This window comes from Diplotaxodon limnothrissa, linkage group LG2, assembly GCF_057381915.1.
Source record: "Diplotaxodon limnothrissa isolate DT_005_m linkage group LG2, D_limnothrissa_male_GT1.1, whole genome shotgun sequence".
Lineage (NCBI taxonomy): Eukaryota > Metazoa > Chordata > Actinopteri > Cichliformes > Cichlidae > Diplotaxodon > Diplotaxodon limnothrissa.
Window position 1 is genome coordinate 23,649,094 of NC_140597.1, and position 22,513 is coordinate 23,671,606.

The 22,513-nt window shown below is 44.3% G+C and overlaps 1 protein-coding gene across 1 annotated transcript in view; it reads right to left on the reverse strand.

The window, feature by feature from the left end:
• Positions 1–415: 415 nt before the first annotated feature.
• gpc3 (glypican 3) overlaps positions 416–22,513 on the reverse strand; it is a 130,430-nt gene continuing 108,332 nt past the window's right edge. The window contains exons 7-8 of the mRNA XM_085368512.1: positions 15,428–15,614; positions 416–591 (exon numbers count right to left, since the gene is read on the reverse strand). Of these exons, the coding sequence (XP_085224638.1) occupies positions 416–591; positions 15,428–15,614 (363 nt within the window). The remainder of the gene's footprint in view (positions 592–15,427; positions 15,615–22,513) is intronic.

The following is a 22,513-nucleotide window of genomic DNA, read 5'->3' on the forward strand; positions in this document are numbered from 1 at the left end:
GCGGGAGCATTTATTTATTTATTTTTTTAAAAGGCCCGTTGTGTGCTAGGTCCTTTATATGTCTAAAAATGAGTCTCTCCATCACTTTGTTACATTACATAAGAAGTGAGTGTGAGAACAGAGGTTAGGCAACAGGACGCAAAAGTTGAAATAACCATTGTGGCAGCGGACCAGTGGGCAACTTTCTTATTTACACAATGGCGTCTAATGTGCTTTAATAGGTTTGTTAAGAACACAGGTTGAACAGGTTCTTGTTCAGACAGATAAAGAGAAATGTAGCATTTTCTGTTGTTCATGCGTCCTCTGCTGAGCCACTAAACTTTATATCAGGAACAAGAATTCCAAAAAAAGGTTTGTCACATTCCACACATTTTGTACTGAATCCTAGAGGGAAGAGGTGATAGGAATGCATGGGTCAGTGGGGATAGACCGGGAACAGACTGAGCATCAAGGAGAGGATTGGAACTAGGTAGCTCCTCCACAGTGGAGCCGCGAGTGAGGAGACGCCTCCCATCCCAGCTGTAGCCAAACGAGGGGTTAACAGCTGCTCCTGGAAGGTGAAGTCATCCATTGCCAGGTTATCAGAAAGGTCTAAGGAGGGAGACAGACGGAGTCAGAGACGGAGGAGATGGACAGAAGATAATGAAGGAAGGTGAAAGAATGAAAAATATGAGCGAAGCAGGAAAAAGAAGAGGCAATTAGAAATAAAGGCTGCCACAAAAGCTGAAAAACACATGTCTGTCATCTTTCTGCATGATGTCTGACACAGCTGTAAAAACAATGTTACATTGGGAGAAACCCAAGCTGCTCATATAACCAGATGTTGCATGTTATTGTTGTAAACACGTGCTGAATCATACAGACATAAATTTTGCTGATAGCAAGTGCTGAAATGTGGTGAGATGCTGAAAAACAAAAAATTAAAGTGAAAAACCACAAAAGCCGCCTAAGGTCATGTCGAAAACTTAATGTGAATCATCTGTCACAATTTAACTGACATTTTAGTTAAAACAAGACTACGGCAACAACCCTTCATATTGTTGTTCTTCATATATACTGGTATTTTCCCTCACAACCATCTCTAGGGTTTACTGTAAACAGTAAAAAGGAGATAACACCCAGTGAGCAGCAGCTCTCTGGGTGTTCTGGGTGTCAGAGGAGAATGAGCAGACTGCTTCAGGCTGATAGGAAGTCAACAGTAACTCAAATATCCACTTGTTACAACCAAGGTATGCAGAAGGGCATCTCTGAACACAGAACACATCACAACACTTCAAGCAGAAGACCACACTGGTCTCACTTTCCTGTCATTTCCTGACAGGAAAACGAGGCTACAATTTACACAGATTCACAAAAACCAAACGATGAAAGGTTGGAAAAATGTTGTCGGTCTGATGAATCTCGATTAATGCTGTGATATTTGGATGGTAGGGTCAGAATTTGGTGTAAAGGACATGAACACATGGATCCATCCTGCCGTGTATCAACTGTTTATGTCAGTATCAGTACTCAGTTAGGTTCAGTATTTTCTGTTGGATTCTTCCAGCAGGATAATGCACATCATAAAAATCAAGTAATCTCAAACCGGTCTGTTGAACATGACAGTTAGCTCACTGTATCCAAATGGCCTTCACAGTCACTAGATCTCAGTCCAATAGAGCATCTTTTGGATGTGGTGGAATGGGAGATTTGCATCATGGATGTGCAGCTTAAAAAATTCTGCAGCAATTGTGTGAGGCTACCATGTCAAGATGGACCAAAATATCTGCGGCATAGAGTTTGAGTTGCTAATTCAGCTGTTTCTGCTGCTTCACACTTGGCAGCAAACTGTACAAGTGCAAGGTTGAGATTATCCACTAATGAAGCCAACAGAACCACATCTGCAAAATGCAGAGACGAAATCCTGCAGCCACCAAAGTGGAGACCTTCCGCCTCAGGACTTGAGAAATCGTCAGTATATTACGCCTCGGGAGTGAAAACGGGCTGGTCATCCGTCTGTGCTTTCTCTATGGGAGGCGTGCCAATGGGATGGACACAATCCTCAGATCGTTCCTTCTGCTGACCAACTATCCCCAGTTGAAGTCAGCACCAGTGTTACTAATTCTAGCCAAAAGAATAAAAACATACTTTTCATCAAATAAATCTACAGTGATGTTTTTTTCTCCCCTTTCTTCCAAAGGTAATTACTTATTATCTTCAAGGAAGTTGCATATTTCTACTTACTACATGTAAAAATGACTGAGTGCTTTACATGAGAAAAAAAGTTATATATAGCTTAAATATTCCTACCCAAAAAAGCAAAATGAGCCATCATCAGAAGCACATATGACAGTCATGTGAGTATAAAATGCATCTCAAAAATCTCATAAAATGGTTTAACTTTTACATGTTTACTAAATTTAATATATCCCAAAATTCTCTGCCACACAGAACAAACAATTGCTGTATTCAGACAGTCAATATTCAGTACTGTCAGAGAGAAATCACACAGATGAAGACACAGAATACAACCTGTAATTAGATTGTCTCATCAGTATCATGTGGCAACCAAATGAGCTGTAATGTTTTCCTCTCATCATTCTTCTTCTATGATTATGTTAATCTTCTGTCAAATGGTCTGCTCCCCCCCCCCCCCTTTTTTTTTTTTTTTTTTTTTTTTTTTACAGATCGTGAAATGTTATTATTGTGTATCAGTTACCATTTTAACCATCTGATATGCCCTTTTGGTTGTTTTGTTTTTTTACAAAGGTATATTGAAATGTAATCTCTCCCGTTATTGAGTGCTGCTTTGTTTTTCATTCAGCTTTTTGTTCTGGAAATGCAAACTTTTGTTTCCAGTAAGCAGAAAAAGGTGGAAAGTTGTCACCTTTTCTTATTGCTGCATTAACTCTTTCATGCAGACTGTGCATTTTTTCCCTTGAAGATGCACTGTCATTGCCAAGTAGCAGTTTTGTGCTCAGCACTGTATATGAACGTAGTGCTGATGAGAGCACAGGAAGTATGGTTGCTATGTTGTTGCTATGAGAATTCATACACACACACACACATATTATATATATATACGTATATACACACACATATATAAAGGAGAGAGTTGGCATATTTAGGAGAAAAACATTTGTGGAGATAAACTGGAATCTTTTTATTTATTTCATTATTTCTCATGTGAGATTAAAAATAAAATAATATAAAAAAAGAATATCTAGGTTCGTTTTGACCTTGAAAAAAGACTTTTTGTCCCTGCTGTTTTCTCAGTACCAGGGTGCCATCACAGGATTGTTGCCGCTGTATTTGTCATTGCTAAGCTAACCTGTATTTATATGTTTACTGGGGCAGAAACACATCTGTTAGCGGTTTAGCCTAGGAAATACCTGCTTACACACTTGAGCAACAATAAGTTACTGTGCTGTTATTGCTGTTAAATAAGTGATTAGGGTGAGGAAGTGATAGAAAGTATGCTATTAATTTTCATAATTTTTACAGGTCTGCAACCAAGCATAAATGTTTGAAAAAAAAAAAGTTAAAAAAAGAACAGATAACGCACCAGTGGGCAGTCAAGTGAAAAAGCCATCTGAGCCAGCGGGGATCAGTGTTCATTAACTGATGGATCCGGCTTCTAAAACACATCTGATGTGGCTTGGACCTTGGAGTCCATCAGAATCAGCTAACGCTCAGGGTTTATTGTATCGCACATGCACTGCGAGCGCACCAGGGATAATATGGAGAAAATTAGAGTTGTGCGAGGTTTATGCACTGTTTGCCTCTGGTGAAAGCTTCCATTTAAGGCATACTGTTATTTTTCACTTTCATCTCTCCCTCTGCAGATACTGTAATGATGCCCTGAGGCAACGCAGGTAACTCATTTGCTCCAATGGGGCTGCTTGGGGCTTAGTGTCACTATTTTGTGGATGTGAGTCAGAGAAAGATAATCTCTTTTCCTATTTTTCTCCATCTGTTTTGCGTGCTGCAGTGACTCCTTGGCTACCTGCTGCTCTGATGTTGCTTACTGCTCTCTTGCTGCACTGCATCCACATCTGTTTCCCCCCTGACACCGAGCAGATCACCCTCCCTTTGTGTGAAATATTCTGTGCTACTTTGTCTGGCAAAAAGCTGTGAGAAAGGCTGAAATATAAAGGGTGAGCTATTAGGGAGGCCAGGAGGATATCAGTAATAAAGCAGCAGTACAGTTAGGAATGCGAGCTATGAGTTGAGCCGCCCTCTGTTAAACCAGACACAAACACACACACATGTGCGCAGGTGGACTTCTGACATAGCTTCCTCCCACACACTCCTGATGGTTGTGCATACATTCTCATCCTGACACACACTCATACCGCACGGTCACATCTGAGCTCCTAAAAATAACACATTGCTCCTAATTGAATTAGCTGTCTCATCTGATCTGTGTACTGTTCCCCCTCACGGCAGCGATCCAGCAGGAGGAAGTGGCTGATCTGAGCCGCTGTGTGATCACAGGGAGCAGTCAGGAATCTGATGAAAGCTTCGCCCTGCTTTACTTGAGTAAAAACACAACAAACCGCCTAACTGTGTAGCGCCTCAGGCTCCTACACACTCAGGCACCATCTTGAACAGAGAAATACACTCCAGTTCAAGCATAAAAACGACTCCTAACTCAGCAGACAACTTACAAATAACCCGTTTCAAACTGCACCTTTAGCCACTTCGTTATTAGCAGCCTGTGGCAAAATCTTTTTTTTTTTTTTACATCAACAAGGTGATTCCCAAAGAGCTATTAGCTGACACCTTGGCATATCTTGACATTACGCACTTTGTGTCCTGAAGGAAATGAGAAGAAACCCTGACTAAGAGAGTCCTGGCTGTGTTGAAGAATAAACTTTCAAGCTCATTAGAATTGAATAAACTCTGTTGGCGCTTTACATATAGTCTACTTCCATGTATGTTTGCACACTTCCTATTGTTCTAGCAAAATGCAAAGAAATGAGTGGCTCAAGATTTTTGCACAGCACTGTAAATGCACTCCAGAGCTTCGAAATGCATCTCCTACAAATTTCTTTGCCGTTACGACATCATTTGAATGGCGGCCAGGGGACAATTGACTTTTTTTCCTCCTCCTGTGTCCTCTGACATGGCAGTGGGCAGGCATTCTCTGGGGCTCTGAAAGAACGATTTGTCACTGTCGACAGCGGCGCACTGTACTGCCGAGCCAATTAAGCTCAAGGTGCAATTTGATACAGCTTTTATATACACTGTGGGTAAGAGGGAGGGCAGGGTCTCGGGCGGGGTCTCGGGCGGGGGTGGTGGGGGGGCCGTTTGCATGCGCGTTTGCATTTGTGGAGTTGTGCGGGGATGATTGAGTGGGGTGTGTGCGCACGCCCGTCCCTATGTGTGGTTGTGAAAAAGCTGGAGACAAAGTGGGAGAGCATTGTGTTGGTGTTGCTTTACAGCGGCAATAATGCGAGTGAAAAAAAGGGAAAAATCTCAGGCTCTGAAAAAAATCCCTAAAGCCAGGGAGGGAGGGGAGAGAGAGGGCCTTTTCTTGCTAGTTTAAACACTTTGACATGAGCAGCACCACAGAGGGGCCTTGTTCTGCAGGATTTAAAAACAACCCAACGGGGACTGAACACTATGCAAACTTAGATCCCTTACACTCCTGCGCAGGGCTGGGACTAATAATATCCTGGTATAATTAGTGATGAACACCTGTGCCTGTGTGCAGCAAGTAAGTGAAAGTGACTGAGAGGAGAACACAGACACAAGTAATCCAGATTCTTTTCCCCCTTTTGAGGAGGAACCTGGACAGCGGACAGACAGGGACAATTAGGCAAATAGATGAATAACTCCTGGATATAAATAGAGCCACAGTCCAGACTGTGATTAATGTGACCAATGTGGGCCCTGGTGGCTTTCGGCAGAACACAGCCCCCCTCCTGCTCATCCATTCAGAGCCTCTGCAAAAAGACGCCACCTTGCTAGCGTACCCCTGCTACCTTTATCGTGGCCTTATGAGCTTGAGTTACGACCCAGGGGAGAGGTCAACAGTCCAACCATTGATTGGTAACGGTAAAGGCTCTGGGCTGCGAAGCAAGCACGGTAGTCACATGCAAGTTAACAAACGAGGTCGCATTCAGGGTTTAGCTTTATGTTTTCTTTAGTGACCGGTCCCTGGGAGGACAGACCAATATATCCAGGCGCTGCAGTATTTTAGCGTGGGAGCGGATGTTTGTTTGGATTCTCCTCACAGGTCAAACGGTGGCTGCAGTGTGTGTGTGTGCGTGCATGTGCATTAAGTGTGTCTGTTGTCTCTGTCTGTGCAAAAGGAGGACAGGGGGAAGACAGAGAGGGAGGGGAGTCTGGAGCGTTGTTTTCAGCAGCGCTCGGTGCCCGAGGCTCGTCCTTTACGCTTTGCAGTTGTCACAACAAGCAAACTATGTAGAAAAATTGCAACGGCGAGCAGAGAGAGACGCATTTCCCAGCACAGGTGAAGAGTACAGGTTGGAGAAAAAATAAATAAATCACACGAAATGCTGTCGGTAAAAAACGTTTTCTTAATTTAACTCATCTTAACGGAGTGGGTCCACACCAGTGGCTGAAGCGTTACTGTAACCCCTCCGGTGAGAGTGTGTGCCTTCATGGTGCAGTACAGTTTATTCAGTACATGTGTGCTATGCACAAAGGCCTTTTTTGGTCAGATAAGTATGTGGAATGTTAAGTCTCCAAACACAGGTGCTTCTTATGAAATGGAGGAGATGGTTTAGATTGCTGCTACATTGGCAGACGATGTGTGCGCATAACACATCTAAGCTGCTCAAATTTGATCTGGGTTTTGAAGATTCAACAGATTAAGTGATATTTTGGTTTCCAAGATAAAGCAAATATTTTATCCCTTGTCCCATTGCAGCAGAGCAAACTACTCGCTTGGATATTAAACTCAGCAAATTTAGAAATTGAATGGCCAGCATGTATATATGTATGTGTGTGTGTGTGTGTGTGTGTAGTCTTCTTTCAGTAGCCGCCCTTACAGCTGCAAAGACATGGGTTCTATAAAAACATAATAGGAGCTGCTCATTCGTTTGGCTTATCTGGAAGAGATTAACTGATAAGACAGTGCACTGTGATTATCGGCTCCTTGGTCACATTCTCAAACTCCGACACTTGGCCAGGGCGCTGAGTCCTGGGACACTGCTTGACTGAGAGCCGGGAGTGAAATGAGGGAGCGGTCCGGGATGCCTCTGTCGATGGGCTGGGAATGTGACCGTCTGCCTCCACACCCACAGGCCGACCACAGGGGCGCTCGGAGAGGCTGGGAATGTCGGGCCAAGAAAAACGGGACGCCCAGAGGCGGCCCTGGCGCTGGCCTTTGCAACGGCGCTGCTCTCTGAGCTACTCCGGCCTCCCAACTTCCACAACTCTGTTATTCTAGACAGAGGGACCCTCCCACACAAAGGGCAAGAGAGCAAGACAGAGAGACACGATGCCAAAGAGGGCCGGGGACATGAAAACACAGATGATGGCGTTTTAATTGCTTTTGAAAAACAAAGGTGCACAATTGATTAAAAAATGCGAGAAGACGTTGCTTGAGTGAATCTGCAAAAGTTCCCCGTTGCTCCGATGGGAGAGGAATACACCCTCCTGTTGACCGGGGAAAACCGACCCATCACAGGCACTCTCTCAACTGCGGCTTGTGGAACAAATGCAAGTCAACAGTTATTAATTAACATGGTCAACGAAGGGCGGTGCTGTCACCGAGGGAATGACCAGCATGCTGCACCCATTACCCTCTCCCCTGCACCATCCAAATTAAATTTACTCCAGTGTATTTATAGTCTCCGCCTCCCGAAGCAGCTAATATGATCACAGAAAGGAGTAAAAGACCTAGCTTGAATAGAAATAAAAGCTTTGAGCAGGGACGTAAATTTTAACCGAGAATTCCTTGCAGTGCTGACGCTGCGAGGGCGGAAAGTGTGCGCACTAGCGAGAGAGGTAAAAACCATAACAAATCAAACATACAAAGAGTTGTCTGTGAAGGTTCTCAGTCATCCAGGTCATCGTAGTCAAAGGAGCTTGCAAAGAAAAGCGTCTGGACTTCTTTAAGTTGCTTGAAGACGTTTCACCTCTCATCCGAGACTTTCCACCATTTGACCTTAGAACTGAAGAAGCTTCTCGGATGAGAGGTGAAACGTCTTCAAGCAACTTAAAGAAGTCCAGACGCTTTTCTTTGCAAGCTCCTTTGAATACAAAGAGTTGATTCTGTACTCAGGGCGAAGAGCTCATTCAGGGCAGGGGGGGGGGAGCGCTTCTGTGTACAGAGAAGGGCTGTGAACCCTCTAAGAGGTCAGTCCTGAGGCGGGGTCAGAGGTTGGCAGGGTGCACCGTTTGAGACTGCTTCTGAAAAGACTGGACAATGGCAGTTCTTATTGGAACAAGCGAGAGACTGGCATAGAACGACAGAGACACGAGAGAGAGAATCAAGTTAGTGGGTAGCTGATGGGTCAGCATTTGACCCAAGGGGCATCCTGGGCCTCGTCCTGGTCAAGCTGCCTCCAACAAGCACATTTTTTGGATTCTGTCTTTATCTTCTTATAATAAAGGAAGCCGACAAAAACATGTTTACATTCTTTTCCTGGGTCCGGCAATCAGTAATGGAAATGGTGCTGGTAGATTCTGATATGTTTGTTGTTTAGATGTCCTCACTGACTAACCAGCCGAATTGTCCCCACATTCCTGTCATAGAAAAAAGCCAGACTACAAATACAGCCAGGAGTGACAACTTGGCTGGTCTGACTGCACACACAGAGAGCTCCTGCAGCGCAGTTTCACTATCTGTCTGAGCCCTTTTTAGTGGTTAGCCTGCGGTTTCCTGCAGCAGCTCCGAGTGTAGTGACAGCAGGACTGTTCACTGTGTCGTCGAGTTACTTTCACGAACAGCCTGGAAGGAGAGAGTGAGAGCAGGCCAGAGGGAGGGGAATGGATGGAGGGAAAATTTAAAAAACGCAGGTGAGATTAGAGGGTTAACGTGTGAATTGCAAACCTCCCAAACTCTCAGCCGAGCTTTTAAGACATTCCCCACAAAATGGCTTCTGTGTGTCACTGTGGCGGCGAGCAGCAGAGCTGCGGACCTCGAGAATGGTCCCGCTGTGTGCAGAGTGTTTGTGGACTGTGGCTGAGCTGATGGACACGACCCAGGAACAGGCCTGGAATCAATTTAGTGCGTCCAGAAAGTGCCTGTGAATGTAAATAAAGCTCTTGAGCAAACAAACGCTTTTCCAAGAGGCACACACAAACACGGAGAAATGCAAAAGGCCTACAAAATGAATCAAATGCTGGTGGGCCCCCTTCAAGTACATGATGAGAACCCAGCTCTGAGCCCTTGTATCCACATAAATTAAAACCAGGACTCTTCTTCCTGCCTTCTGGCTAATTTGGAGTGTTTTATCCCTGAACTGATCTGAGATAACACCATGACAGAAGCCCAACGACAATAAGAAGACAACATCATCCCCCTGTTCCTCTCCCCCCTCTTTTTCTGCTCCATTTCCATCTTCCCCTCTTACTGCCACCTCATTCAGCTCAGGAACTGGGGACACACAAGGCCTTGTAATCAGCCCCAAGAAGAACAAGACTGGGAAACTATGACTCTTACTAGCCAAGCCTGTTTACACAGATGGTGGCAAGCTTCATTATTTTTGTGAGGGGTGTGGAAGGAGGAGGATTGGCTGAATTTACAGAGGTTGTTTATAAGCTCAAAGAGGGATGGACACGGAGAACATTGGGTCAGAACATTTCCAGTGTGTTGCACATTATCAGCCCCCTCAACTACACAGCCTTTCAACAGTTCCTCTACCCCAAGGATTTCACGCTGTCATCAGTTTAAGACTTCTCCAGAAATTTTATATACCCACTCCGGCAAACAGTTAGTACTTTGAAATCATTTATCATGTGAAGCCTACACAGATTTGGGCTGGTAAACAGTCATCATTGTGTCAGACAAGGACGAAAGCAGCAGGCACTCTGTCCAAATCTCTTTTCTGAATGAAGATTTTGATTTGCAGTAATCCTGCAGATCACATCATTTTAATCTATGCATTTTATTTATATGTATTTATTTAAATACATATATTTTAGGTACATACGTGGTCAAAACAACCTGCTGAAGTTCAAAGTGAGCATTAGAATGGGGAGGAAAAGTGACACTTTGGACAGTCCATGGTTGTTGGTGCCAGGTGAAGCTGCTCTGAGTATTTCAGAATCTACTGATCTACTGGGATTTTATCTCCATCTCTAGGGTTTCAGAGAACAGTTGTAAATAAAGAAAACATCCAGCTAGCTGCAGTTGTCAGGGTGAAATGCTTTGTTGATGCAAGAGGTCAGAGGAGAATGGCCAGACTACTTTGATATGACAGGAAGGCAACAGAAGCTCAAATCTCTGCTCATTAAAACAAAGGTGTGCAGAAGAGCACCTCTGAATGCACAACGTGACCGCACTGGGTGCCACTGCAGAATTTGTTGTAAACATGAAAAGATGGATCCATCCTGCTGTGTGTGAAGCTGTGGCGATTACTTTAATGTCCTACTTTGGGACCATTAGTACCGACTGAGTATCAACGAAACGCAACAGCCTTCCTGAGTATTGTTGCTGACCATGTCCATCCCTTTATGACCACAGTGCACCCATCTGCTGATGACTGCTTCCACCAGGCTACTCATCATGTCACAAAGCTGAAATCACCTCAAACTGGTTTCTTGACATGTACTCATGTCGTGTGAGAATGGGAGATTCACGTCATTGATGTGCCGCAAACAAATTTGCAGGAACTCTGATGTCATTATGTATTTTAATACGGACAAAAGCTCCACAGTGTAACCACCAACTGACCCATTTATCTATCTCAGGGGTGAGCAACTCCAGGCCTCGAGGGCCGGCGTCCTGCAGGTTTTAGATCTCACCCTGGGTCAACACACCTGAATCAAATGATTAGTTCATTACCAGGCCTCTGGAGAACTTCAAGACATGTTGGGGAGGTCATTTAGCCATTTAAATCAGCTGTGTTGGATTAAGGACACATCTAAAACCTGCAGGACACTGGCCGTCGAGGCCTGGATTGACCACCTGTGATCTATCTAAATACCTTTGCAGGTATTTGAAAAAGGAAACAAACCATTTGCAAGGTTGAGAGATTACGAGTATCACTTTTAGAGAATACAGTGCTAATAATGAAATGTCCAAAACATTACAGTAACCACCTCCTTTAACAGCAACTTTGTGGTTCACTGACAGATATATTATCACATTTTCTTCGTACTTAATTAGTTCTGAACTCCTTATAGAGGTAAACACTTCAGATCTGGCATCGTATTGATAACCTGGGTAATAACTGTTGGCACATTTGGCACTCAAATTCAAACTAGTCTCGGCATCTAATAGTTTGTCCAATCACCACACAGAGCTCACAGTATTTGACTTCATTTCAATGTTTTTCTTTAATCGTTTTTCACCTCCTGTTACCCAACATGTTTTTACAATTTTTTTTTTCAAAAAATAATTTTAGAAAGAAAAACGTTGAATGAAATGTGTAAAAAGACAACTTAATGCTGATCGATGCACGGGCCAAGGAGTGAAGTGTGTTTTTTCTGCCTGCCACGTGGGCATGCAGGCACCTGCACGCTTCCTCTCACATGTGCACCGTCTGAGCCCGTCTCTTTCTCATCCTGGCCTGTGGCACCGAGCCTCCCTGGCTGGCAACCATATGTTGATGACTCTTCATGAGTACAGTAGCGCTGACGATCAGCTCTATGAAATTACACGAAGCTTGAAGAAGAAGGAAATTGCTTATACGGTGGATGCATCCGGTGCTGTTAATGTAAACTGTGTCCGCTGTGATGAAGACATGTGCAAACACTGTTGTGGAAGACAGGCACCGTGTGACTCACCTATCAGGTGCAGAAGGGTCAGAGGTCACAGCTGCAGTTAATTAACATACCATGCTGGAGCACTGACAGCACGTTAGGCTGTTAATTTGACCCACATACAGAATAAAGAATGTTTAGGTTTCCCAGTGTATCAGCCTTTACAGTTATCAAAGGTGTTTTTGTCTCTTTGTGTTCGTTCCCCACATTCTCTCATCACCTTCTTCGCTCTTTTACTCACTCCTTTGTTCCAGCCGCAAAATTTGTAGCAGACCTGAAAGGTGAGCCGAGCCCAGCCTCTCATCGTAAGCCGCGTGTTTCACATTACAGGAATATTTCCACTTTGTATTTTGCTAACCTCTGGCGCTGATAAAAAAGATCCAGAGCTCCCAAAGGAACGGCTTTCCTTCGGGGCGCTTATAGTGAGCGAATGTCTGAGCTCAGGAACATAACAAGAGGTCTATTCACGTGGCTGCTGATGAGCATAGCGAGCAAAAGCCCGTCCAGCTCAGCAAGAAAACACACGAGGCAGGGATCTGAGCTGCTGAGCCAAAGCAGAGCACACTGTTTGCTTGCAGACTACCGAATGTTTCCAAACTGCATCAAAAAGCCATTTTCGCAGGTTGTTTAGTAGTAGTCCACTTAGCGCCACAAAAAAAAACAAAAAACAACCCTTTTATTAAAGGGAATTAAAATTGTGTGATTATCTTAGCCACTTCTCTGGATTAATCACTCGTTTTCCCACTGTGTACTGACTGGACCATGAAATATTACCTTGATCCTACTGGGAGTTATCTGCTGTATTTCACTGGGCTTCCACACTGAGCTGGAAACAGATGATTCCCTCACTGCCAGCTTTTCACAATTAAATTTTTTCTTCAAATTTTAAGACTTTATGCAGTAAATGAGTGTGTATTAGCAGATGTTTTTGTGAAGTTTTTTAGCACCAGGTGGAAACAGGAGAAAAATATGTGTGGCTCAGGCAATGAAGAGAGGCTTTGAGAGGAATCTGTGAGCAGGTTTTTGCAGAGATGGCGGCACATCCTTTGTTTCTCATAGAGGCCATACAGTCAGAGGCCAGGTGTGCATGAAAGCACAGAAACACAGGTGAGCCCTCATCATAAAGGTAAAGACACGCCATATAGAATCACATTTTACTGGACTACAACAAAGCTAGAGACAACTCCATCTGTTCACAAACACACATCTATTCATAGGTACAGTACTGTGCAAAGACTTCCATCGTTCCTTCATATTTTCCTTCCAAGGAGCCTCTTTCTAGTCATTTTAAAGTCGTCTTTCAACATTTCTTCAGTCCGTTACTTGTACCTGACCATTTTCAGAAGAATGACTTTTGTTTTGTTTTGTTTTGCTTGGTTGTTAAGACACTTTACACTGACTTAGGATTCAGTCAAGCATAAAAAAGGAGCTTAACTCAAGAGATGAACCAGCTTAATGTCTACACATAACAGTATAAAACTATATTTCTAAAGAGCTATTAGCTGAAAACTTCATGGTGTTGTGCAGTTTGTCCTTCAAAAGTTTGAGGAAACAGGACAAGTGGAGGATAAAAGAAGTAGTATCAGGCCTAAAAACTGTCTGCAGCCTATAAAAAGTATCTGAACACATATGACACAGGATGTGAGAGATGGATCCAGTCCTTGTAGTAAAACATTAGGTAGTTATGGCAGAACTTAATATCTTACTTTGTGGTAAAGCACGGTGGAGGCTCTGTCACGATACAGCCTACTTAAGGCCCAGAACCTGGTTGCTGTTGCTCAGATTGGGAGGTTGGTGGTTCGATCCCTGGCTCCCCCAGTTTGCATGCCAAAGATACTAACTCTGAGTTGAACTCCGATGCACCCATCGGAGTATGAATGCGTATGAATGACAGAAAGCACTGAAAGTATAGATAACAGTGCTTGTGTCATGGGTGAATGTGTTGTATACAGCGCTTTGAGTACTCCAGGAGAGTAGAAAAGCGCTATAAGAATGAGTCTATTTACCAACCACATTTCAATAAATCTCCCTGTAAATCCAGTGATCATAAAAATGTATCCACAACCCTGCTAATGCAACATTTGCATCATTAAATGATTCGCAAATTTAATGCTGTTTTCTTTTTTTAACACCACCTCAGGTCATGGCATAGAGATTCTTTGGTGTGTAATTTGCAACCAGTTTGGTTCAGGAGGTATGGAGGTGGGGCAGGTGGTGGTGGGGTGTCCCTGTCCTGGAATAGCTCCGGGACTGGAATGTTCTGGGGAATGTGTAGCGCGAAGGTTTGATTGGCTCGGGAGGAGAAGCGTGTCGGTCTGCGTATGTGTTGTCAGAAGGTTATGGAATCTGCGCAGAGAGTCGGTGAGGAGAGATCCGTCGTTACCGTTTGGTAACAGCCTCGCTCTGGTCACCAGGCTGACAGCTGACTACGTTGGTGGCTTAGCCCTGCCTGTCTGCACCTTGTTGTTGTGGCTTCGGTCACCTTTCCCCACGGCCTGTGTGGGTATGCGTGTGTGTCACACCACTGATCGCTTACCAGGCTTTGTGAAATCCGATCTGCCTCGTCCATCTCAGACCAGCAGAGCACAGACAAGCAGGCCATTAGGCCCCTCTGCTCTGCAGGTTAACCTTTGAACTCCAGTCCCCCATTTGACCAGAATGGACTGAGAGGCCGTGTGGGGTCAGCATTTTGCTAGGTCATCACAGGCTATCAGCAGCTATCTGCGCATCTGCCAATAAGCACCGACTTCTCAAGGTCTACAAACATTACTGACTTGCATAGAGGCCGGTGCAAACAGGCTTTCAGGTGGTTGCAAACACACACTGATGCACACATACCTAATCTAGAAATATACTGCAGTGAAGCAGAGCTGCACAGAGAGGCTGACAGGAGTGTTTAAGAGAGGGCATCAGGCTCTCACGCTGGAAGCGATGGCCCTGCAGGATTCCTGTGTGAACCCTGGGTTCCTGCTCTCGCTCCCTGCCCGGCAAACCCAAATCTCTGCCACAACATCCCAGACAGGAGGACTACTCCCACTGCTGTGTTTGCTCAGCTGCGCTGGCTTTGTATCAGTGTATCGAACCCTCTTGTTTCTGCTCCCTGGGTGTTTTCTCCCTCTTCTTCTGTTTGGTTTTTTTTCTTCCAACTGTTTGTGGCCTTTTTTTTGTTCTCTGTTTGTCTTTCACAGCGTGCATCTGACGTTTTTCACAAGATTGACGGCAGGTCACGAGGTGGAGGTGAGGCAGCTACCTGCGGAAGTCTCATGTCTCCTGCCACATAGTGTCACGTTGGTGTCAACATGCACAGCAGTCACGTAAACCACCTCTCTGCTTTGGACTGCGATTGCTCTGACTCGCTGCAAAAGAGGCCAGATCTGTTAATCTGGTTAGTGGGCACAAACATAAACAACTAAACAACCTTTTTCTTCTTCCTTTTACAGCCTGGCTCATAAATACAAGTTAAGCTGATTTTGATTCGTGAGCATGGATACAGCATCACTTAAAACCACACAAATTAAAGTCCATATCGTGTGCGTCTAACCTGCAAAGATGCGTAATCGCTTGCGTCGTGGCGGCGGGCCCAGCCCAGACACCCCCGCGCACTCGTCCTCGTCGTCGCAGTCGCCACTCTCAAATTCCTCCTCCCCCTCTTCGCTCCACCCGTTCGCTCCTGCTCCACGAGACCGGGCTCTCCAGCGCTTCTCAGACACCGTCACAATCTGCAGCAACTGTGGGACAAACAGGAAGCGGTTAAAGGTAATCATGTGAAAAAAATGCACCCTCAGCCTCTCCGTGAGTCACTCTGCGGCTGCGGAGTGGGCCTGCGCACATTAAAAGTTTAACAAAGCTGTGAAAATAAATAAGGGGTGTCTCTTGATCTGAGTGTGTAGCATGTGATTATAACAGGGTGAGGGGAATTCCAGGGAAAAAAGAAAAAAGTCGGCGAGATCTAAAAAAGGTTGGTATTTACCAAACGTGTATGACAATCACCAGGCAGGAAAAACAGTTTTGTTATCGGTGCCAGTTTTGTTATTTTTGTCCAAACGTGATTCATTCAAAGGGCTGCGGCTTTTGCTCCATGTAATTTGCCGGTCGAAAAAGAAACTGGGGTAAGCAGACTGGTGTGATTGTGTTGTTACTGGCAAACATCATTGTCTTGAGTGGTTGTCTCAGGGCAACAAGGATAACACCACATAACACACTCCACCCGGGTGGACATCAAGGCCCCCCCCTCCCCCGGCAACTAAAAATACACAGCTAGATGTGAGATTAGGAGAAATGATGTTTGCAATATTTTTGGAGCATTTTAGCTTGAAAAGAAGATAAAATCCAGCAGATGGATCAATACGACATCAAAGCAAGATGGTAAAAGACAAACATGCACCACAAGCTCGAGTAAGTGTGCGACAGAAATGTGATTTTCAGCATAGCCTTTATCCAGTTTGGCCTCTGGGCTGGAAAAGCAGTGGCTGTGTGACTTAGACAATTTACAGAAGCTCATAATGAGTTCTGCAACACATTCCTTAACTTCTTCCTTTGTTTGGGAGAAATGTGGGAAACTCATCAACTCATAAATCATATAAAAAAAAAATACCCTGGAGCTGTTAAGCTATTTCATTAACGATGTTTAAATTCCAGTCGACCTAGTATAATAAAAATACATCAAGTTTTACACGTTTAATAACTTAAACTGAATGAAACATCCTTGAAAAACCTCATTCAGTTCCCATCTTACATTCGTGCGTGAAAAAAAATGCGTGTGAGAGCTTGGAGACAACGTACACGGTCGCACTCTGACCATCGTTCAGGCTTCATGACATCACACGTGATTGAGAGCCTCGCCAGAGGAACAGATGTGCTAAATTCCAGCCGCCTGCCCTCTCTGGCAGTGTCCTCTCATCTCGCCGCTCAAGCTCCTCCTTGTTTGTTTTTTATTGATTTCCTTCCTATTTGTGTGCGTCAGCATGCATATTTTGCTGTTGTTTCTAGTTGTCTTTGGGAGAAAATTGGGTTCATATGGGCCTCGTCTCAGGTCAGCTGCGACGTCTGTCTGGGCCCAGACTCGTGTGTGTGAGTTTGTGTGCGCGCGATAGAGAGCGGAGGTATAAAAAGCCCAAGCTAATCACAGAATTACGTCAGTCGGAAGATAAACAACCCTTTTCCCTTCGGCTCCATATACAAGCCAGTCAATCTGGCTTTTACAAGTGACATAAACTCTAAATTTTGGAGCGGGAACACACATTACCCTGTTCCCAGCACAGCCAACCAACAAACCTCCATTCATTTAGCAACATTGAGGCCATACACTGATGATGACCACAACATTTTTAAAAGCCTGGTCACTTGGACCGAGGGACGGACAAACAGTAACTCACAGACATCGGATCCACAGGAATATTTTAGCTTCTTTTTGAGGCTGTGCAGCGAAGCACCACCTGCTGACAAAGCTGAGCTCTCATGAAAACACCCCGTTATCTTCCACAAGTACACTCTCCACATCGTGAATGGAACTTTAATGTACTGAACTGTGTTAAAGAGACATATGTGTTTGCCTGCAGAGCCCTCCACAGATTTACCGAGCTGGGCCCGAAATTCCTTCTAACGACTTGTATCCTGGCAACTTGTCCAGACTCAGGCACGGGAGGGGCAAACCTTGTTAAAAGGCAAACAGACACTTGTAAAGCAGGGAGAGAATGAGGTGGCTCGGGGTATTTTAGAGCAAAACCTAAAAAAAGGAATGAGGAGAGGAGGGAAAACCACTGATGTCAACAGCCGTGTTTGGAGTTTACTGCCATGAGCAGATCTTCACCTTCCAGTATACATACAAACTCGCATAAACAGACACTGTGACGTCTGCTTTACTACATCCTGACGGTAGATGACACAGGGCTAAGTGTTTACAGTCGTGCAGGATCTGCAGCTTGGTGGGGCTTTGAGCTCAGCGCTAATGTGTCGGCAGGCTAATATCCTCACAATAACAGTGCTGACACACCGGTGTTTGTCAGGTTTCATGTTTACCATCTTAGTTTGGCATGTCAGCTAATGTCACAATCAATTTGTTTAAAAGAATAAATGTTTTGGGTGAATGACCGAGTTGAATCACTTAAAAGCTCTTAGTCAGCTGCGAGCAAACATGCGGGATATATTCAGTCACTGAATGAGTAATTCAGTTCATTATCCTAACACGGAGGTAGCTGGGAGTTAACGCTATACAATCAATGGCCTGCTTCCTCAAACAGAAAACCACACAAAAGCAAACACGCACCTTCAAGTTTAATGTTGTGAAAAAGTCAGACGATCCCACCGATCTCTTAGATGAAATGGTCAACTTTACAGCAGAATTTAAAATGTTTACAGCCTGCTATAAAGAATAAATATTTTTGTCTTATACCCAGTTTTCTCCTTCGTAAAGATACATTTAGTCATTTTTTGAAGTTTATTCAATGGAAAAAAATGTGGGACTCATAAATATACATTGATTAGTGTGTAATTATTATCTTCCAACAAACTGATGAAGTCTCATAGACTGCAGGGCGCCGCCATGTTGCCCTGCCATCTTGAATGCCATGGCTGAGATGGATATCACCGTTCCCCCAACCTCGTTTTATGTTTGTGGCAGGAGAACCACCAACTTATAGATGCTTGCACTCAGTGGAGGCAAGTTTTAATTCATGCCTGGACCTTCAGACTCAGACATGGTGTGTTATAATCTGAAATGGGTCCCCTTCACCAATCAAGCAAAAATGCGAACGAAAGAGACAACAAGCAACTTAATAAAATGTCATCCTCGTCTTCAAGCATTATGCCCCGAACTGAAGTTAGAGCTCTAACACACCAGTATCCAACAATCCACAACAAAGAAATTCAGGAAAAAAAGTAGCATCCTCACTAAATCACCTCAGTATCGCTGTCATCAGACAGATGTGAGCTTCTCAGACTCATCAACCTACATTGGACTCCTTTCACCAGGTGCCAACGAGGCCAGTGGCTGCTATTGGACGAGTAATAAATATAATGAAAAACATGTAAACATGCTAGCTGGATATATGCAAAGCAACACATGTAAAAATTTTAAAACACAAAATCAATAGCAGTTTAAACCTGGTGTGTCATCTGGTGGGTGTGACCCATCTAGTGCGCGCCTACACCACCAGCAACCGCCGCTGCTTGTGGATCAATGAAAAGCTGACCTGAGTCTGTAAGTCCCTTCCTGCTAGTACATAGTGTCTTTGTAGCGCCACACATCAACAGAGCACCCTTTGGACTCAGGCGGAGCTACAGGGGGATTGGAGGAGATCTGACCCCTGGCAGTGGTGCGTGAACATGCCCTCATGGCCGCGAACCAGATCCCCAGCTATGGGTAGTTAGCACCACTGCCTTGTGGTTGTGTCGGGAGTGACAAAGACCAAAATCCAGAATGGAGTCTCAAAGTTGGTTGGATGACTTTCTTGTCACTGTCAGGAAGCTCCTGCATCCTCCCGCCGTTCCAAATATATCCTGGCACTGGATCCAGAAGTCCCCCTCACTTTAACCCAAATCACACACACACAAGTCACAACTTCCAGCAAAAAGTCATCATCCTCATGGCAACCGATGGATTACACTGTAAAATGTGCGGTGCAGCTGCAGCATGAAAACTGAGGGAACATCGTACATTTGTTTGCTGAACACACGATAAATGTACATTTTGAACCTTGAAACAATAAGGCATTTATGATTCACCTCAGCTTCAGAGCTCTGATCAGTTCAGAGAACACTGTTATTTTTCTGAGGAATTATTTTAATTAAAACATTTCTCTGGATTTTGAACAGAAAAAAGTGCTGTGCACATCACAACGATTGACATTCTAGGATTAATTGTTTTGTCTTAAACCACTGTATTGGATAAATCAATATTTAGCCCTGGTCATGGAGCACAATTAAAATGTCAAAGAAATAACAATTCATTCTGATGAAGACATGAATGCTGTTATTGTCATTGTACAGCTAGAGGGCACCACAAAAGTCACTGTGGATTAAATATTTAGAGACCACAAATATGCCAGCCGACCAAGTAAGTCTAGAAATATTTTGCCGAGCACGAGAAACCTGCCAGTGACACCAGAGGCAGTTTACAGGAATAGTTCTCACGGGTATTACTGCTAACCTTCATGACAGTTTGATAACTGTTAAGATAAAGTAGTAGACAAACCAACTAACCGACCAACATTGTCTCAGAGCTAATCTTTTTTTTTAAGATGTTGATTAAAATCTAGTTTCATGCACACATTTGAGTGAAGAGCATATGAGCTGTACATGGAGAACGCATGAAAACGGTTTTGGAGAATTAAAAAAAGAAACTGTATATACAGGCATGGCACTGACCCTTCTCCACAGCGGTACAGAGGGGAGGATGACAGGGCAGTAGCTCTGTGGCAGGGCGCTGTGGATTCTGCCCACTGGCTACCCGCCTCTGCCGCGGCTGCGGTAGCATGTAGGGGTGGGGTGGATGTTTGTATCGAAAGTGACGCTGCGCTTTTGGCATGGCAAAGCCGCTGCGTGATACGCCAAGAGCATCCAGATTTACCACAAGAGGAGAAACCTCAAGCAGCTCTGAACTGGAATCTTCTGCAATTATAAAAAAAGAGAAAAGAAAAACCAAAGCAAGAGGAAGCAGGGAGGAAGCAAATAAAAGGGACTTTTTTTTTTCGAGAAATGTTCGGCATGTTTTCCATTACGAGAGGAAATCTCTCGCTCTCCTCTTCTCTGTTTCATGAGTAGCATCGGGAGCTGGCTCCCACAGACAGCTGGACACAGGGAACATGTAATCAGCTCGACCATAGGCATCCCGCACGCCACAGGGTTCACCTCCCTTTAACACAAAAGTGCAAGTCACACCAAGGAAACATGGGCTCAAAGGCTGCACACAAAGCCCAAACATGTGGCAGATTGCTCAATGCAGGCCAGCCCAGACAGAGACACAGAAACCACAAGTCTGTCACTGCCTCCCACACATGACATGAACTCCACACAGGGTCACTGCTCGACACGACAGCTGCAGCTGAGCCTCAGAGCCTCTGGCTGACCTCCGCTGATAGAAATCAACCTGCGCTCGCTGATCATCAGCTGTGGTCTGCTCGAGCTGGCACCGAGATCTTGGATCACATTTTCCCATAAGTCACAGAAATTTTCAGAATGTAGGAAGAGCCTGGTTGAATGGGTGATAGTCAAAAATGGAGAGGATGAGTAAAAAAGGAAAAGTGCATGGAATTTTTTTTATCAGTGTCTGTGATTGGGATCTGGGCCTGTGTTATGTCCTCCTCTACATGCACAGGACTTGTCTGGACATGCTGCTATGTGACTCGGCCCAGATGGAATCTGTAGGACTGAATGTTTCTATCAGTGCTTCAACACATTTACATCACGCCTGCAAATCTAATCTACAGAATTCAAGGATTCGGTTTCCAAACAGACTACCTCCCATAAGTTAAAAAAAGAAAGTTCCTCAGTGTTTAATTGTTCTGACCTGAAGGAAATCAGTGACACAGTGATGAAATTAGCTGACCTGATTTAAGGAGTTTCAGTCCTGCTTTTTTAAAGTAGCTTTGCATGACTCACAATTAAAAATAATCCTTATTTACCTGATACCTGTGTGAAACAAACAGTTTTAGCTCCTCTCCCTTTGTGGGAGCTTTTTGCTCCACAGACTCTGTCGTCCTCCTCCACCTTACAAAGCTTTTCAGTGTCTGATGAGCTGCAGGAAAAGTATTTCATCAATAAGCAGCGCTGGTAGAAGGCTAAGTTCACAGGAATGAGGACGTGCTGGGTACTGAAGCAGGGGTTTTCCTGGAATAAAACAGACCTATAATTAACAAATAATAAAAATGGTCACAAATGCAGTAGTGTGCAAAAGTCTTGAGCCACTCTTCATGTGATGTAATTTTCATCCAGGCTTTCTAGTTGTTCCTTTGGACACTGGCAGCTTTATTTCACACATTTTCAGTCCAGTCCTTGCACCTAACCAGGACTTTTCTGTTTAGCTGCTTAACAGTGACCTATAAATCATTCAAGCATGAAAAATGGCACCTAAGAAGTCCTGTATGCACATATAGCAGACAATTTACAAATAACTAATTTTAAATTGAATCTTTAGGCACTTTGTTACTAGTGGCCTGTCACAAAAATAAATAATGCGTTCCCATTTCTTTACAAAGATTAAAAAAATCACGCAGTTTAACAGACAAAGTGGCACGAACCAAAAAAGGCGATTCCCAAAGAGCCATTTATTGTAAATGTACATGCATATCTCAGCACGGTGTGCAGTGTATCCGTAAAGGCTATGAGGAAAAAGAACAAGTGGAGTACAAAAGAAGTGACAGGCCTAAAAAACAAGTACAGCAGATGAACAGTATCTGAGACTCATGTCTTTAAGAAACAGGAAAAAAAATCAGGAAGGACCTGAGAGAGGGCTGTGGTGGGGCGTGGTCTGCGGTGCCGTGCATACGCACCTGCACGGCATCCGCAATCACGCCCGCCGTGTTAAAACACGGGGACTCAGGGGTTGGTGGGGGGTTGTGGTGGTGTGATGCAAATATTAAATAAAGATGGCTCAAAACATGGATCTGTGGTCCCGTCGTGCCTTAATTCC